General features: G+C 22.0%; 12 protein-coding genes across 12 annotated transcripts in view; 5 read left to right on the top strand and 7 right to left on the bottom strand.

Moving 5' to 3' along the window:
• Window positions 1-283, bottom strand: part of DDB_G0288581 (hypothetical protein) — a gene marked incomplete at both ends in the record, with an annotated part of 972 nt that extends 689 nt beyond the window's left edge. Inside the window, one exon of the mRNA XM_631563.1 lies at window positions 1-283. This exon is cut by the window's left edge and continues 689 nt beyond it. Coding sequence (XP_636655.1) covers window positions 1-283 — 283 coding nt within the window.
• A 321-nt stretch (window positions 284-604) lies between these two features.
• DDB_G0288583 (hypothetical protein) lies at window positions 605-1312 on the bottom strand (the record flags this gene model as incomplete). The annotated part of the gene is made up of 1 exon (XM_631564.1): window positions 605-1312. One exon carries the CDS (start codon window positions 1310-1312, stop codon window positions 605-607), a length of 708 nt encoding a protein of 235 aa, XP_636656.1.
• Window positions 1313-1874: 562 nt separating this feature from the next.
• On the top strand, window positions 1875-2633 carry DDB_G0288585 (hypothetical protein; the record flags this gene model as incomplete). Its single annotated transcript, XM_631565.1, has 1 exon — window positions 1875-2633. One exon carries the CDS (start codon window positions 1875-1877, stop codon window positions 2631-2633), a length of 759 nt encoding a protein of 252 aa, XP_636657.1.
• A 44-nt stretch (window positions 2634-2677) lies between these two features.
• On the bottom strand, window positions 2678-3391 carry DDB_G0288587 (hypothetical protein; the record flags this gene model as incomplete). Its single annotated transcript, XM_631566.1, has 1 exon — window positions 2678-3391. One exon carries the CDS (start codon window positions 3389-3391, stop codon window positions 2678-2680), a length of 714 nt encoding a protein of 237 aa, XP_636658.1.
• Window positions 3392-3666: 275 nt separating this feature from the next.
• DDB_G0288589 (hypothetical protein) lies at window positions 3667-5668 on the bottom strand (the record flags this gene model as incomplete). Its single annotated transcript, XM_631567.1, has 5 exons — window positions 3667-3719; window positions 4001-4260; window positions 4351-4575; window positions 4709-5332; window positions 5493-5668. The coding sequence occupies 5 exons, from the start codon at window positions 5666-5668 to the stop codon at window positions 3667-3669; spliced, it is 1338 nt and encodes a 445-aa protein (XP_636659.1).
• A 1371-nt stretch (window positions 5669-7039) lies between these two features.
• DDB_G0288601 (hypothetical protein) lies at window positions 7040-7228 on the top strand (the record flags this gene model as incomplete). Its single annotated transcript, XM_631568.1, has 1 exon — window positions 7040-7228. The coding sequence occupies one exon, from the start codon at window positions 7040-7042 to the stop codon at window positions 7226-7228; it is 189 nt and encodes a 62-aa protein (XP_636660.1).
• A 763-nt stretch (window positions 7229-7991) lies between these two features.
• Window positions 7992-9086, top strand: DDB_G0288591 (short-chain dehydrogenase/reductase family protein; the record flags this gene model as incomplete). Its single annotated transcript, XM_631569.1, has 3 exons — window positions 7992-8043; window positions 8184-8486; window positions 8581-9086. The coding sequence occupies 3 exons, from the start codon at window positions 7992-7994 to the stop codon at window positions 9084-9086; spliced, it is 861 nt and encodes a 286-aa protein (XP_636661.1).
• A 257-nt stretch (window positions 9087-9343) lies between these two features.
• DDB_G0288593 (hypothetical protein) lies at window positions 9344-11428 on the bottom strand (the record flags this gene model as incomplete). The annotated part of the gene is made up of 1 exon (XM_631570.1): window positions 9344-11428. One exon carries the CDS (start codon window positions 11426-11428, stop codon window positions 9344-9346), a length of 2085 nt encoding a protein of 694 aa, XP_636662.1.
• A 540-nt stretch (window positions 11429-11968) lies between these two features.
• On the top strand, window positions 11969-13290 carry DDB_G0288595 (hypothetical protein; the record flags this gene model as incomplete). Its single annotated transcript, XM_631571.1, has 2 exons — window positions 11969-12424; window positions 12523-13290. The coding sequence occupies 2 exons, from the start codon at window positions 11969-11971 to the stop codon at window positions 13288-13290; spliced, it is 1224 nt and encodes a 407-aa protein (XP_636663.1).
• A 185-nt stretch (window positions 13291-13475) lies between these two features.
• Window positions 13476-15401, bottom strand: DDB_G0288597 (hypothetical protein; the record flags this gene model as incomplete). Its single annotated transcript, XM_631572.1, has 1 exon — window positions 13476-15401. The coding sequence occupies one exon, from the start codon at window positions 15399-15401 to the stop codon at window positions 13476-13478; it is 1926 nt and encodes a 641-aa protein (XP_636664.1).
• A 280-nt stretch (window positions 15402-15681) lies between these two features.
• Window positions 15682-17605, top strand: DDB_G0288599 (membrane bound O-acyl transferase family protein; the record flags this gene model as incomplete). Its single annotated transcript, XM_631573.1, has 3 exons — window positions 15682-15895; window positions 16001-16173; window positions 16298-17605. The coding sequence occupies 3 exons, from the start codon at window positions 15682-15684 to the stop codon at window positions 17603-17605; spliced, it is 1695 nt and encodes a 564-aa protein (XP_636665.1).
• Window positions 17606-17723: 118 nt separating this feature from the next.
• DDB_G0288607 (hypothetical protein) lies at window positions 17724-18695 on the bottom strand (the record flags this gene model as incomplete). The annotated part of the gene is made up of 1 exon (XM_631574.1): window positions 17724-18695. A coding segment is annotated over one exon (972 nt), but the record flags the coding sequence as incomplete, so codon positions are not given.

Raw genomic sequence — 18695 nt, forward strand, 5'->3', positions numbered from 1 at the left:
CTTTTATCAACAATATCTTTTGAACATCATATTGTTTTTCCATTTCCTTTTGAATTTCTTGTTGTTTTTCATTCAATTTATTTTCAAATAAATTATGCTTTTCTAATTCCATTTGATCTTTTTCTTTTTGTTGTTTTTCTCTCCATCTTTCACGATTTACTCTTCGATATTCTTGAGTTGTTTCATCATTTTTATATTTTGTTCTTCTTTTTGATGCACGATCAATCTCTCTCTTTCTTGCTCTCTTTTCTTCTTCAGTTAAATTTGATTTCGGTCTTGCCATTTGATTAAATGTTAAATTTTTATGATGATCACTAAATTGAAATAAATAATAAAAACCGAAAAGTTTTTTTTTTTTCGATTTTTATTTTTATTTTTATTTTTTTTTTTTTAATTTTATTATTTTTTATTAATTGTGATAATTAATAGAATTTTTTTAAATAAATATTATTTGTATAACTAAAAATATACAACAACAAAGATATTTTAATTTTAAAAATCAAAATAATATGTATGTGGTGAAAATAATATGGTATATGAAACATAAAATAAATAAATAATATGATATATGAAACATAAAAATAATATGATAAAAACAATTTTATTATTTTGGTTTTGATATTCTTTCTAAATATGAAGCATCATTTTTCATTAATGATATTAATTCTTTGCTATATTCTAGTTTCTTTTGAAACTCATTGAATCGATGAGTTAAATCTAATCTTTTTTGTTCTAAATCAATAACAATACTATATAAGTGAGCATAATTTTTATTTTTAAAATTGATCGAATTTAAAATAATATTTTCGATCTGTTGTAAAGCGATAATACCTGATGCTTTAACTAATCTTTCATCGGTAGTTATTGTAATATTTGTATTGAATACAGTTTCAGAATCATAATCTTTATATTTGGATGAAGTAAAAGGAATATCTTTTATTGGAGAAAGAATAGTTGATAACGTTTTTTTAATTTCTTTGTCTATAAATACTACCTCCACAATCCATAATATTGGATCGAATACATTAATTGTTTGTTTAATTGGTTGAGTTTGAGTTTGAGTTTGAGTTTGAGTTTGAGTTTCAGTTTCAGTTTCAGTTTGAGTTTGAGTTTGAGTTGGAGTTGGAGTTGGAGTTGTAGTTGTAGTTGTAGTTGGAGTTGGAGTTGTAGTTGGAGTTTGTCTTTCTAAATAATGTTTTAATAAAAGTGATTCTTTTATTTGTATTGGTATAATTACCAATTCTTTTATAGATTCCTCTAATTCTTTTTGATTTTTTACAATATGTCCACATTGAATCAATTGGTAGTTCATCCAAAAACATTTGCAATTCTACATTAAAAGCTTTTTCTGAAATTATTCTTCAATCGGGTTTGGTAAAACCATCAGCTACAACATTAGTATTCCAACAACAAGCACCTGGTCATTTTAACTGTGGCTTTTATGCTGCATCAAACTTTTGTATTGTTGTTAAATCTATTCTCGAAGGAATTACAATTGGTCCTCAATTTCAACATGATCCAAAAAATTATTTAATCAATCCAGAATATTTAAGAGCATTATTCAGAACAATGTTTCAATTTTTAGAAACGAATGATCCTAAATTTGTTAATGATTTTGCAAGATTACAATATTATTTTGAAGAATATATTAAAAAAGATTGCTCAATTGATTTTAAATCATCAATTCCACTAAATTCAGGAAATATGGTTCGAAAAAAACAAATTAAACCAATAAATAAAAATTAATTTTAATTTTTTTTTTTTTTTTTTTTTTTTTTTTTTTTAATTATTATAAATTTAATTTTTAATTTTATTTTTAACTTTTTTTTTTATATTTTTTTTAATTTCGTAAATTATTGCTAAATATTACTAATATGTACACATACGAAGACTTTGAAATTATTTTAACATCACCTGTAAACAACTACCACAAAAAATTAAGTCATACAATTAAAAAAAACAAAATAACATTAAATAATAAAGAATTTGATATCATTGAAAATAATTCTATAAAATATATAAAATCAAGTGATAAAGAAGAAATAATTGGGCATTACCATATAAATAATAATAAACATTTAAATTATAAAAATACTAGAAAACGTATAGTAGATGATCAAATTCTAATAAAATCAACAGAAATTAAAAGTTACATTTTAAAATGTGGATGCAACCCCTGCAACAAAGAAAACGATAATGAAATTAGTATTAATAGAGACGTAAAAGAGAATATAGGTCCAATAAAATTATTTAAAGAAACAAATCTTACAAATTGTAATAATAATAATAATAATATTACTACTCTACAACCTAATATTGAAATTATATCAAGTTACAATGAAAATGAAGAAACATACGAAGAAGAAACAAATAAAAAAAGAAAATTAAATTTTGAAAATTGTTCAACATATTCCACACAATTTACTTTAGGTTCAAAAAAAGTTTTAGTTATTTCAACTACTAAAGAAAATATAAATAATTTAGATAATAAAGAGTCTATTGTAGAAAATTCATTTTTTATTTTTGATAGTTGCCAAATAGAAAATAATGAAATAAATAACTATAAAGAAATAATATTATCAAAAGTTAGCCAAGACCCAATGTTTATTAAATATTTAAACATGTATAAATAAAATAAATAATTTAAAAATTTTTAATTAAAACTAGAGCATATATATTAAATATATATTAATGTAACTTTTATTTGGTTTTTAGATATGTCGGTGAGTGAATTAAAGTATCGTTCAAAGTGTGTATCTTTATGCATACATAGTTTTACTTGAAATTTTATTTGATTTTTTTTTGATTTTCTTTTAATTAACAACCAAATTGAATTAAAAAAGTATTTTAATTTTGATTGTCTATCATAATCTGAATCTTTTGCTTGAAACAAAAAAGAAAGTTTGATTTCTTCAATTGCGGTGTAGAAATCAAATATTATATAAAAACGATAACGATTAGAAGAACTATTAGGCAATATGTTTTCTATATTGGTATACTTTAAAGATGGTAATGTTGGTAATAATAATTGAGAAATGATTATTGGAGTTATATGTTTTTTATCAAAATCATCGCATTTTGTAAAATCAATAGTGAAAATATCAACTACTGAAAAAAATTCATACTTGGTTGAATTGTACTTAACTTGTTTTATTGTTTCATAATGGAAAACCTTGGGTGGTTTATAATCAAAACTTCTTTTACCATTTTGGTCCAAAATCGGTACAAATAATGGAAATGTTTTATCTTCTAATTTCTTTGATAAAACTTTGAAAAATTGTTTTGAAACTAATGATAGATTATATATTTCTTTGTTTTTTATTTTAGTTTCATATTTTATTTTCTTATAATCTTCATTTAAATCTTCATATGATTCATCTGGTTTTGACATGAGACATAGATCGATTTAGATTTTTTTTATATTTTTTAAAATATTATATGAAATTTCAAAAAAGGAAAAATATTTTTTTTGTTTTTTTTTTTTCCTTTTTTTTTTTCCTTTTTTTTTTTTATAATTGAGGTGATCGCAAAAATTTTTTTTTTTAGTATTATTTTTTTATTTTTTTTTGAAATTTTTATTTGTTTTTATTTTATTATTATTTTTTTTTTTTTTAAAAAATTATTGTTATAAAAAAAACTATTACTTTGATCGTTACCACTATGGTATTAATCAGTGAACAGAAATTTAAAGAATTTGGTAGTGGCATTTTTGACTTCCTCTATAATAATTTTATACCAAAAAAAAAAAAAATAATATTAGTTTGGTTTATTTTTATTTTTATTATTATTATTATTATTATTATTATTATTATTATTATTATTATTATTATTATTATTATTATTATTATTATTATTATTATTATTATTATTATTATTTTTATTTTTATTATTATTATTATTATTATTATTATTATTATTATTATTATTATTATTATTATTATTATTATTATTATTATTATTATTATTATTATTATTATTGTTTTTTATATAAAATAATTACCATTAATTTCTAAAATACTTGAATTTTTATTATCAAACATTATATAGAATTCTCTAAAATCTATTTTCTTTGCAACTATCCATCTATCTTGCTGAGTTTTAACGATGATTTCAGATGATAAACCACCCTCAAAATCTGCATGAATTTCATTTAATAATTTCATTGTTTCTTTATTTAATTCTGGTCCTTTTGGTTTAATTGGTGATCTTATTGCTAAATTCATTTGATTAAAATAAATATATTTATATTGTTCATCAAAACTATAATAATAATTATAAAAAAAAAAAAAAAAAAAAAAAAAAATATATTAATAAATTAATTATTATTATTATTAGTATTTCCTATCTTACTTTGCTTTTTTTGCATAATGTTGTTCTAAAGTTAGATTTACAAATTCGAAATTTTGAACCAATGAAGCTGATAAATCTTCAAATGGTAATTGAGGTAAATCAGATGGATCAATTAAGAATAATAAAAATGTATCCTTTTGTTCATATACAATCATTGCTTGTGGTTTACCACCTAACCATACCATTGGTAATGAATCTTTTTGTATCATAAACCCTGTTCTTACACTATACAGTTTATTAATTATTTAATTATTAGTAGTAAATAATTAATATTTAATTATTATTATTATTATTATTATTATTATTATTATTATTATTATTATTATTATTATTATTATTATTATTATTATAAATATACCCTTTAGTTTGCCAAATTGGTATATTATTTGAATTATTTTTAACGATCATTGAATTTGAAGAATTAATATCAGGACCAACTTTAACCATATTGATGAGATAGTTATAGAGTATTCTAGTTTCATTTTGTTCTAAAGATGATAGAATTAAATTATCTTTATACAAGACTAACCCAAAACGAAATGAAGATAGAGTCGATTGAAAATGTAAATCCACAGAATTGATATAACCAAATATTGTTAAATAAACATTCTTATTTAATGGTAAGAATTTAATACCATCTAATGAAGTGAATAAATCTAATTGATCGAATTGAATTTGTTGTATGTATGGTTTAACGAATGATTCTAATCGTTTTCTAACATTGTCATAAGATGTTTTCGATGCTAATGACATGATACTACCATTGAATGTTTGCCAAGTCTGATAGATTTGTTGTATAGTTTTCATCAATATTATATCATCAACCTCATCCTCTATATACTCTCTCTTATTATCTTTACCTGTTATACCTGTTGGATTATAAACTGATAATACCATCCATATATCCTCCTCTGGATGTAATAATGCTAATGTACTCTTCTTTGTATGTATAAATTCACATGGTTGACCTGGTGAAAATTGTCTTTATTATCATTGTATATTATTATTATTATTATTATTATTATTATTATTATTATTATTATTATTATTATTATTGTTATTGTTATTATTGTTAATATATTCATTATTTATATATTATTATTTTTATATTTTATTAAAAATGAAATGAAATGAAAATTTACTTTGTAAATAAAACATATGCTTCGGAAATACCAACTGAATTAGTTTGTTCACCAATATTAATTGTTGGTGGATAGAAAAATAATATCTTTTCATGTTCTGTACCCTCTTTTTGACCCAATTTGGAACAATATATAACAAAATAATGTAATGAGGTTTCAACTATTGGCACTGACATTCTTTATTTATTTATTTATTTATTTATTTTATTTTATTTATTTATTTATTTTTTTATATTGATCGTTTGAAAAAAAAAAAGAAAAAAGAAAGTGTAGTGTTGGTAGAGTGTAAATGTTCGTTATTGAGATTGAAGGTGTTTAAAAAGTCTATTTTACATGTATTGCACTATTATCTTTTTTTTTAATTTTTTTTTTTTTTTTTTTTAAGCGAAAAAATAAAATAAAATTAAAAAAAAAATTTGAAAAATAAAATAAATTTTTTTTTTTAATTTTTTACCTCTCCCACTTTCAATAAATATCTTTTTTTTTTTTTTTTACTATTTCAGCTGGTTGATATTTTGAATTTTTTTTTTCTTTTTTTAGATAATTTGATGTTTATTAATAGTAAAAACAAATAGTTTTAAAATTAAACAAAAATAATAAAATAAAATAGTATTATAAGGTTTATATTATTTGAGAAATAAAAAAATATTATCTTTTTTTTTTAATTTTTTTTTTTTTTTTTTTTTAATTTTAAATGCTGAGTTTCAGTCATACAAAAAAAAAAAAAAAATAAATAAAATTAAAATATGATAATTTTAATTTTTTTTTGTTTTAATTTTTGATATAGATATTGATTATTTTAGTGTGTTATTTATTATTTTATGATAGAGGTGGAAATTTTCAAGTTGGTAAATAAAAAAAAAAAAAAAAAAATAAGAAAAAATAATTACCTTTTCAAGAATTTAATTCCAACCCCAAAGAAATCGAAATTAAATAATATTAATCAAAAAATAAAAATTAAAAAATGAGGTTTAACATCTTTATTAATTAATTTAATTTTATAATACATGAAATACATTTTTAATTTGATACTTTTGTTTCAAAATTTAAAATATTATTTACATTTTTAATTTTTTTTTACAAAACAAAAATATGAATTTTCTTGGTTTTAATAACACAAAATAAAATAATTTTTTTTTTTTTTAATTTTTTTTTTTCTATCTCTACGAATAACCTTTAAATTGTTATAAATGGGGAAAACCTAAAAAAAAAAAAAAAAAAAAAAATTCTCTGAAAATGAAAATTGCCAAGATAATTGTGACCACTACCAAACTGCACTCTGGGTCCCATTTATGTTTTTTGGGATAGGGTTTAAAAAAAATAAAAAAAACCTAAAAAAATATCTCCTAATAATTATAACATCATTGATTAATTAAAAAATTTGATTTTTTTTTTTTTTTTTTTTTTTTTTTTATGTTTTTTTTATTAATATCAGATTTATTTAACACAACTTCATTTAAAAATAAAAGCTTTTTTAAAATATTAAGTTATATCTTTTTTAAAAAAAAAAAAAAATAACTTAAATTGGAGACTCTTTTATACTGAAAATGATTTCCCAAGTTCTTAAATTTAAGGGTATCGTTTATAAAGTGCAGATTTCAGAGTTAAGAATCAAGATTAGTAGAGATCTATTGATGGAATTAATTTTTGAAAAACTAATGGAAAATGCAAAATTAAATAAAGAATTAGAACTTTTAAAAAATGAAATTCATGAAATCAAAAATTCACTAAAATAAAATAAAACAAAAAAAAAAAAGCAATAAAATTTAAAAAATTATTAATATTAATTTTATATAGTATTTTTAAAAATATTCAATTATTTAATCCACTTATTTTTGAAAAATTTATTTTGGGAAAGTTTTGAATTAATTAGATTTTGTTTTTTAAAAAAAAAAAAAAAAAAAAAAAAAAAAAAAAAAAAAAAAAAAAAAAAAAAAAAAAATTAATTAATTTTTTTTTTTTTTTAATATGTATTAAAATTCTTTGAAAATTGCCAAGATAATTATGACCAAACTGCACTATAGACCTTTTTTGTTTTTTTAGAATAAGGTTTAAAAAAAAATTAAAAAAAAATAATAAAAAATAAAAAAAAAAAAAAATAAAAAATGAGATTTTTTTTTTTTTTTTTTTTTTGGGGAATGTTGACAAAATAATTACTTAATTCAACACCTATGAAATATGTGTTCCTTAAAAAGTTTAACGAAACCATAACGATCTCATAAGCTAATTCTCTTTTTGTTCAAAAAGAAGGGAAAGTTTGATATCATTTCTTTGTTTTTTTTTTTTTTTTGCTATGAATTAACAAAGATTCGGTTGTAGCCAATACCAAAAAAAAAAAAAAAAAAAAAAAAAAAAAAAAAATCTCGTCTAAAACAAATATGTATAAATAGAATTAATATTTTTTTTTATTTTCATTATCAAATACAAAAGCAAAAACAAAAATAAAAATAAATATAATTTTCATATTATAAATAAAAAAAATAAAATAAAAAATAAAAAATGGAACCAATTTTAAATTCAAATGAAGGTAAACAAGTTTGGTATATTACAGGTAAGTGTTAAATCTTTTTATTTTAATCATAATTTTTTTTTTTTTTTTATTTTCTTTTTTACTTATTGATTCCAAATCTTTCTTTTTTTTTTTTTTTTTTTTTTTTTTTTTTTTTTTGGTATTGATTAAATAAATCAAAGGTTGTACAAGTGGAACTGGTTTATCTTTAGCCAAAAAATTGTTATCATTAGGACATAGTGTTGCTGGTACTACAAGAGATATTAATAAATTAAAACAATTGAGTATTTTTAATGATAAATCATTTTTGGGATTACAAGTTGATATTGTTTCCAGTAAATCAGTTAGAGAATCAATTGAAAAAACTATTGAGCATTTTGGTGAATTAACCCATGTAATCAATAATGCAGGATATGGAATTGTAGGCTCCGTTGAAGAAGTATCAGAAGAAGAAGACAAGAAATTAATGGATGCCCTTTACTTTGGTAGGTTTCAAAAAAAAAAATCCATTGTCAAAAAAAAAAAAAAAAAAAAAAAAAAGTATTAATTTTTTAATTTTTTATATTAATATATATATAGGTCCTTTAAATGTTATTCGTTCAGTTTTACCTTATTTCAGATCAAGAAACAATGGTTACATTTTTAATGTAAGTTCAATTGCTGGTATTAAAGGCTATCCAAGATTTGGTAATTATAGTGGTGCTAAATTCGCATTGGTTGGTTTAACTGAATCATTAGCACAAGATGTTTTACCATTTAATATTAAAGTTTCATGTATTGTACTTGGTTATATTGCTACCGGTTTCCAAAGTGCAAATGATTATTGTAAAAATTTAATTCCAGAATATCAAAGTCGTCAAATATTTGGTTCAATAATGAAACATATTGAAGAAACTGTAACTGCTGGTGACCCTGATAAAGTTGCTGATGTTATCATTGAAAACTCTACCAAATCTGAATTACCATATAATCTTTTCGTTGGTCCACTAAGTACTTTTGAAATGGCTGAATCTAAAGTCAATGAAATTACTCAACAAATTCAATCTCAAAGAGAAAGAAATTCAAATATTTTAATTGAAAAATAAACTATTATTATTATCCATTATAAACTTTTTTTTTTTTTATTTTTATTTTTTTATATTCGGAATTTGATTAATTAATTAAATGGTTGGAAATTATTATTGTAATATTAAGAAGAGATTTTAAAAAATATTAAAAATAAAAAATAATATATATTTTTTTTAAAAAAGGTTTTTATTTATTTATTTATATAAAAATAGTTTTTTTTTTTTTTGTTATTTTTTTTTTTATTTTTTTTTTTGTTGTTTTTTTTTTTTTTTGTTTAGATAATATATTTTGATAAATCAGTTTTGAATAATAATTCACTTAAATGTTTTCTAATGTCGGGAGTATCTAAAACAACTGTTTTACCTTTATGAATATCACAATTAAAACTTATATCCTCTACGATACGTTCAATGATACCATGTAATCTTCTAGCGCCAAGATTTTGAACTTGAGCATTTGCTTCAAAAGCGATTTTTGCAACTTCTAACAATGCATCATCAGTGAATTCCAATTGAATATCTTCAGTTTTAAGTAATGCTTTTTGTTGTTGAATTTGATTATTCTTTGGTTCAGTTAAGATCTTATAGAAATCCTTTTGTTCCAATGGTTTAAGTTCAACACGAATTGGTAAACGACCTTGTAATTCACTAATGAGATCTGATGGTTTAGTATTATGGAAAGCACCTGAAGCAATGAATAAGATTCTACTGGTATCTATTTGACCATACTTTGTGCTAACCATACAACCTTCAACGATTGGAAGAAGATCTCTTTGAACGCCATCGGTTGAAGCGTCACCACCATTCTTTATACTTTCACGAGATGTACAAATCTTATCGATTTCATCCAAAAATACAATACCATTTTGTTCGGCCGATTGAATTGCCAATTTGGTTACATCTTGAGAGACAGTGTAGAGGTCTCTATATTGTTTTTCAAAGATTTCTTTTGCCTCTGCAATGGTTACTTTTTTAATTTTTGATGGTTGTTTATCGATAGCAGAGAGTAGTTTAGCGATATTTTCATCATAAGCTTGACCCAAGGATCCCTTTGAATCGGATGATACTTCAATTTCAATCTCTACGGAATCCAATTGACCTTCTCTATATTTCTTTAATAATTCTTCGATTGTGATTGCACTTAGATCATTTTGTAAACCAATTAAAGAGGAGATAACATTCTTTTCAACATCGGCTTCAATCGATGCTTTATGTGAGTTTGCAATCTTGGTTTTAATATTACTAATACTTGCTTCGATGAGATCACGAATGATTGTATCAACGTCTGGACCATGAAAACCAACCTCTGTATATTTGGTTGCTTCAACCTTTACAAAGGGCGCATTGATAATCTTTGCTAAACGACGTGCCAACTCTGTCTTACCAACACCAGTTGGACCAATCATTAAGATATTCTTTGGATAAACATCTGGTTTCATTGATGCATCTAAACGCTTTCTTCTCCAACGATTACGTAACGCAATTGAAATGGCTCTCTTTGCATCGGATTGACCAATTACATATTCATCCAAACCACTAACTATATCTCTTGGTAATAAATTATCTTCTCCAATCATATCCTCTGTGAAATTATACTTTGGTGCTACATGTTGTTGATGCTGCTGTTGTTGTTTGGCGTGATCTTTATTAAGTTTATTAAAATGTGATACCAAATGATTAATCGCTTTATCCATGCTACCTCCGTTTTTTGTATCTGATAATTTCAAAAGTTTGTTAAATAAAATTGGATCCTCTTTAAAAATCTTTTCTAAATTTTCTTCAAGAATAGAGAGATTATATTTACCTTTACTTTGCATTGGTATTATAACCAAACCATTTTTAATATCACTTAAATCTGAAAAATCAAATTTATTTGTAACTTTTGATAATAATGGTGATGTTGTTGTTGTTTTAGTTGTCGCTGTTTCAGTTTCAATTGGTTTTGATTCGAGTGGTGGTGTTGTTGTTGTTTTAGTTGTTGCTGTTTCTGTTTCAATTGGTTTTGATTCGAGTGGTGATGTTGTTTCTTTTGATTGCGATGGTTTTTGTTTATTTTTTGAACCCTTTGGTCTACCTCTTTTAGGTTTTTCTGTTGTTATATCTATTTCATTTGTACCTTCTGAAGCCTTTGTTGCTACAGTTTCTTTTTCTAAATCTTTTTCAATTTTCTTATAAATATGATCTAATTTTAAAGGATTTGAATCATCATTTTCAATATCATCTTTATCTTTACCATTTGTAATTGAACAATATCCTCTATTAAATTTTAAAATTGATAATTGTGGTTGTTGTGTTTGTTGGGATAATCTAAAAGTTAAAGATGATTTTGCTAATTTAAATAGATTTTTTGAATGAATCATTTTTATCTATCTATATATATCCTCCCTTTACCCAATAATAATATATATAAATATTTATATGAATAATTAAAAGTTTTTTTTTTAAAAAAAAAAAAAATAAAATAAAATAAAATAAAAAAAAAAAAATAAAAAAAAATAAAATATATTATTGAAAAAAAAAAAAAAAAAAAAAAAAAATTAAAAAAAAAATAAAAAAAAAAAAAAAAAAAAAGAAGAAAAAAAAAAAAAATTAATTAAAATTAAATAAAATGGAAAAAAATCGTTTTTTATTTTATTCTTTTTCCCTTTATTATGCATTTTGGAACAACTTAAATTTATTTTTTTAAAAAAAAAAAAATAATAAAAATAAAAATGAATTTCGGTTAAATTTTAGTAAACACGTTTCGTTTAAAATATTAATTGTGAATATCGATTTATGTGGGCCATTCTTTTTTTTTTTTTAATTTTCATTTTCATTTTCATTTTTTTCATTTTTTTTTTTTTTTATTTTTTTTATTTTTTTTTATTTTTTTTTTAATCTAAACAAAATAAATAATAAAAATGAATTTTTATAAATTATTATCAAACAATTGTGTTAGATCATTAACGAAATCAATTAATAATAAACCAATAATAAATCCAAAATTTATTACAAGCAATACTTTTATTAAAAGATCATATTTTACAAAATCACCAAATAATTTATATTCAAATAACTATGATAATTATGAAACTATAAATAAACAACAACAACATCAACATCAACATCAACAACTTGAATTTCCAGAACAAAGAAATAATAATAGTAATAATAAAAAAGAAGAAATTACAGCAGAATCATTTGAATCAAAACCATTAATTGTTGAATTAGATAGTAAAAACTTTAGTGAAGTTATAAAATCAAAAGTACCAATAATTTTAAATGTATATGTTAATCATGGTACAGTGTCACCTGCATTAACTGAAGCATTAAAAGCATATGCTCAAGAATATCCTGGTTGTTTTTTATTAGCAAATGTAAGTGTTATATATATATATATATATATATATATAAATATATATAATATATATGTATTATATAAAATAATTTCTAATTTCTTTTTATAATATGATAGTTAGATGTTGATAAGAATTTAGAAATAGCAAACGCATTGAAAGTTGAACAATTACCAACTTTATTTACATTAAATAAAGGTCAAGTGCTTCAACAATTTGTTGGATTGCCAGATCATGAAACATTGGATAAATTGGTTAATGGATTATTGAAATTATCAGGTGGATTAATTGGTAATAAATCAATTGAACAATTACAAACCATTGCTGAATTATTCATAAAATCAAATGAAATCGAAAAGGCTATTGAAATCTATGAGAATCTATTATCAAATGATACAACTCAATTACTTAGAACTCTACTAGGCTTCATTCAATGTTACACAAATTTGAATGAACCTGATCAAGTTGAAAAATATTTATCAATTATTAAAGAGAAATTCCCAAATGAATTAGATCATAAAATTATTCAATCATCTAAAAGAATTTTACAATTAAAGAAACAAGTCTCTCAAACTGTTGATAGTCTATATAAAACTCATAATCTTACTTTAGAACAAATCGAAGATAAATTAAATAATGATCCAACAAATTTAGATTTAAAATATGATTTATCCTTATTATATTATCAAATTGGTGAATATGAAAAATCAATTAATCAATTATTAGAGATTTTAAAAATTAATAAAAAATTTACACCAAAAAATGATGATCAATCAAATACAGATTCTGCTAAAAATTTAATTGTTAAAATATTTGAATCTTTAGATTCACAAGATCCATTAGTTATAAAATCAAGAAAACAATTAAATAATATTTGGTTCTCTTAATTCGAAAAAATAATAATAAAAAAAAAAAAACAAAAAAAAAATAGAATTTGAAATTAAATTTTCAAAAATTTAATTTATATAAAATTAATTTGGTTAAATTATTATTTTTTATTTTAAATTTATGTTTGAAAAAAAAAAAAAAAAAAAAATAATAAAAAAAAAAAAAAAGATTATAACTTTTAAATTTAGGAATAAGTATAAAATGAAAAGGAATTTCCATTACTAATACATAATGATGGAAAGAATGTATTATTATTAATATTGTTAGTATTACTTGTTTCACTTTGTTGATTTGAAAAATAATCAATAAATTGTAAAGTTGATAAAGATGAGAAATGACCAATTGTTTTAATTAAACTAGCAGTTGTTGTATTCCAAATTCTTATGAAACCATCATCACCACAGGCTGATAGATATTGTTGATCAGGTGATATTGAAATACCCATTCTTTTTGAAGTACCACTATTTTTATTATGTAAATATTGAGTTACAATTTTATTTACTCTTCTATCCAATTTACTAATTTCACCATTTATTGAACCAATAATTAAATAATTATCATCAACCAATGATTTAATGAATGATATTGAATTATTATGTGGATTTAATTTTTTATTAATAATATTAATTCCAATATTATTATTATTATTATTATTATTATTAGTATTTGAATTTGAGATTGAATTGTTTTTAAATCTAATATCTAAAGTTCTAACAATACCATCTCTTGAACCGTTAAATAATAAATTACCGTTACTGTTAAAATCTTGAATGAATATATCACTTTTTGAGAGGAATTTATTTAGTAATTTTTGATTATTTAAATCATAGAGATAACAAATTCCATTACCACCAATTGAAATTAAATGTTCATTTTGTGGATTCCATTCTGAACACCAAACACTTGTTTCATTTAACATTAAATTTCTTAAACATTGTGCATTGGCAGGTTGAGAATTAATTGAGTAAATCCAAACTGATCCATCTTTATTACCATCACCTAATGTACAAATTGATACGATTGATGGGTACTTTAAATTAGTACGAATTGAACTAACTTCACTATCCATTGAAAATGAACTTGAAATTCCATTTTCAATCTTTATTTCAAAATTATAATTTAAATCTTGATTTCTATTAAATAAATTATCATTATTATCATTTTTATTGTTTTTATTATTATAACAATTAATCCAATCTATTGTTATAAATGATCTACTTGATGATATTATACCTTTAGTTATAATTTCATTATTATTGTTACTAATACTACTACTACTACTACTATCACCAAATATTGATAAACATGTTGATGATGTTGGTTTTGAAATTGTTTTAAATTCTGAAAAATAATTACCAATCATAATATCCTTTATATGATAATCCAATCCAATCCTTTTTATATTTTGTGTTAATTCACGTTCTATTAAAAGGTTTGAAAGATTTTTAAATTTAATAGTTGAATTATTTGTAGTTTGTTTAATTTTAATTGGTAATTCTTCTTCTTCTTTTTCTTTTTTCTTTTTCTCTAATAACATTTGTTGTAATTCTTTAGTTAATTTAAAGTATCTATTCTTATCAACATCAAAATAATATCCTGGAATTTCTTTATTTACATTTTGTGTTGTATTATTATTATTATTATTTGTTGTTGTAGATGTAGTGGTGGTTGTTGTTGTTGTTGTTGTTGTTGTTGTTGTAGATGAATTATTATTATTTGAAGGGGGTGAATTTGCATTACTAAGGGGTTGTGGAGGACTTAGCATTAATAATGGTGGTGTTTTCCTTCCATTATTATTATTATTATTGTTATTATTATTGTCTATATTTAATTTATTTGAAGATATTAAAGGTGGGGTTTCAATAAATCTATTTAATTTTGGTTTTTTATCTTTACTTTTTTTGGTTATATTGTTATTATTATTATTATTAGAATGAGATTGTGGAGGTGAAGTGGCAGTTTTATTTATTTTTTTGCTTGTTATTTTGGTTAATTTTTCATTATTTCCATCTTGTTGTTGCCCTTCTTCTTTTTCTTCTTTTGTGAATTTATTGGATTTATTGTTTCTACTATTTTGGTTATTATTATTTATTTTATTACTTTTTTTCATTTGCTTTTGTTTTGAATTATGACGACATGCCAAAATAAAATTTCATAAAATCCCCCCCTGATTTTTTGAAAATTTTTTCATTTTTTTTATTATTTTTAATTTTTTATAAATAAAAAAAAAAAATGAAGTTAATTTTTTTTTTTTTTTTTTTTTTTTTTTTTTTTTTTTTTTTTTTTTTTTCAATTGTTGATTAATCAAGAAACTGTATCACTTAAATAAATATTTATATATATATATATAATATATATATATTATTTATTTATTTAATTGGTGTGTAAATATGACAAATAATAGTGGTAATTCCATTAAAACAAGACCTAAAAATATAGATGGTGATGCAGAAGATTCAACACGTTCAGAAAAGAAACCAGTTGTTTATGTTGAAGATCCACCAACCCCACCAAGATGGCTTTCTTATGAATTCATATTTTATTATATAATAATTGTTATTGGTTATATTGTTGTACTTAAAATGTTATTAACAAGATCAAATGGTAATTATAATAATAAATACTATTTCTTTAATTTTATTTTTATGGTACTAATCAAATTAATTTCAATAAAATAATAATAATATACATACATATAAATATATATAGAATATAATGATGGATTAAAAGAAAATAAAGGTATTGTTGAAGGTTGGTTTTTAGGTAGAAAACAAGATTTATCAGATACACAATATAAGATATATAGACAAAATTTCCCATTACTTTCAATTGGTTTATCAATTTTCTTATTCGTTAGTGCTTCTATTCGTAAAAACTTTCCAGTTTGTATCTTTATATAATAATAATAATTATAATTATAATAATTATAATTATAATAATTATAATAAATATAGATTATTAATTTTTAAATTTTTAAATTTTTTTTTTTAATTAAAAAAAAAATAGGATAAACCATTTGTTAGAATTTTATTTTATAATATTATATCATTAGGATTTTTAATATTTGTACATGGATCATCAACAATTATTGTATTAGGTATTGCAATTATTAATTTTAGTATTAGTAGAATTTTTGAAAGATCAAAGATGTTACCAGCAGTTACATGGATTTTCAATTTAATTATATTATGGACATGTTACATTTATGAAGGATATTCATTCAAAAGTTTATCAGGATTATTGGGTGATGAAACTTGTGTTTGGTTAGATAGTCATAAAGGATTCCTAAGTTGGGAGACATATTTCAAAGTTAGTATGTTAAGATTCATTAGTTATAACAATGATTATTATTGGGCAAAATCAAAGAGACCAGTGGTCGACCTTAAGGGAAAGAGCGCCTATTTCATAGCACAAGAACGTCATCAACCAATGGAACATTACTCATTCTCACATTTCCTTGCATACATTTTCTATATACCATTGTATATTGCAGGACCAATCACAACATTCAATGCATTCACAGCACAAGTTTATAACCCACAAAAGACCTACTCTTTCGGTGATTTGGTTAAAGCAAGTATAAAGATACTTTTGGTGTTTTTGGGACTTGAGATCTGCCTACACTATTGTTATTATCATTCATTCGATAAGAGTGATGTATGGATGACATTCACCGGTGCAGAGGTTGCATTGACCGGTTACTTGGTATTGAATTTCATGTATGTAAAATTCTTAATCATTTGGAGAACCTTTAGATTGTTTGCCTTGTTTGATGGTATCGATACACCAGAGAATATGAACCGTTGTGTCAATAATAACTATACATTCACTGGCTTTTGGAGATCTTGGCATGGCGCTTTCAACAAATGGACCATTCGTTATCTTTACATTCCATTGGGTGGAAAGAAAACTCAATTCGTCTCAATTTGGATCATCTTTTTCTTCATTGGATTATGGCATGACCTTTGGTTAAGTTGGATTGCTTGGGCCCTCTTAAATTGTGTTTTCTTCTCAATTGAAATTGGTATCATGTTTTATTTCTATCATCCAAAACGTTTACCACTCCGTCGTAAATGGTATTGGAGATTCATGGTTGCCATTGCTGGTACTTTCAATATCTTTTTATTAATGGTTGCAAATTTGGCTATCCTCCATGGTTTCGAAAATTCAATTATCTTTATTCACAATGCTTTCTTTGTACCTGGTGGTCCAACCGCTTTCATTTTAGCTTATTCTTGGTTATTCTGTGGTATTATGGTAATGATTGAACTACGTGAATCTGAAAAACGTTCAAAAGAAATTAAACCATTTTAATTAATAAATAAATAAATAAATAAATAAAATAAATAAAAAAAATAAAAAAATTAAAAAAATTAAAAATTTAGATTTAAGGTTTTTGATTTTTGATTTTAGATTTTATATTTTATTTATTTTAATATTTTTTTTTTAATTGGGTAATCATAACTTTCCTTTTCTTATTTAAATTATTATTTCCCCAAAATGTTTCTTCTTCTGTTGTTGTTGTTGTTGGTGTTGATGATGTTGATGTTGTATTTGTTGGTTTGGTTTTTAAAAAGTCATTGCTATTATTCTTCTTTTCATTTACACTTGTACTACCAAAATTAAAACTAAATTTAGTTGGTTGAGATGATTTTGCCATTGTTGTTGATGATTTATTTAATTTTGAATTCTTTTCTTCTTTTTCTTTTTTATCATTTTCTTTTACAATTGAAAATATATTAAAACTACTTTCTTCTTTTTCATCATTATTATTATTATTATTACTATTATTATTACTATTACTATTATTAATATTAGGTTTATTTTCATTTGTTGGTTTTATAAATAATGATCTCCATGATTGGGCAACTTTAATATCATTCTTTAAAACTTTTTTAACATTTGGATTTTGAATTTGTTTTTTTTTATTTGATTTTGATTTTGATTTTGATTTTTCTGATTCTGACTCTTTCTCTGATTCTGATTCTGATTCTGACTCTGATTCTGATTCTGACTCTGACTCTTTCTCTGATTCTGATTCTGATTCTTTCTCTGATTGAGATTCTGATTCTGATTCTGACTCTGATGAATTAGTAACATCTTTATTTGATTCCTTTTCACTTTCATCTTTACTTTCACTTTCACTTTCACTTTGGTTTGATTTTCCTTCAATATCCATTGAATCTTCTTTATCGTTTTCACTTGATTTATCTTCCTCGTCTTCTTTTTCACTTTGGCTGCTGCTTTGATTGTCATCACCATTTTTGGTATCTGGTGTGTCTTCATTTTCAATCTCACTTTGACTTTCACTTTCGCTATCACTTTCACTTTCACTTTCACTTTCATTTGATTTGTTATCAATAACCATTGAATCATCTTTTTCATTCTCATTTTCACTTTCACT

Source organism: Dictyostelium discoideum, assembly GCF_000004695.1.
Source record: "Dictyostelium discoideum AX4 chromosome 5 chromosome, whole genome shotgun sequence".
NCBI lineage: Eukaryota > Evosea > Eumycetozoa > Dictyosteliales > Dictyosteliaceae > Dictyostelium > Dictyostelium discoideum.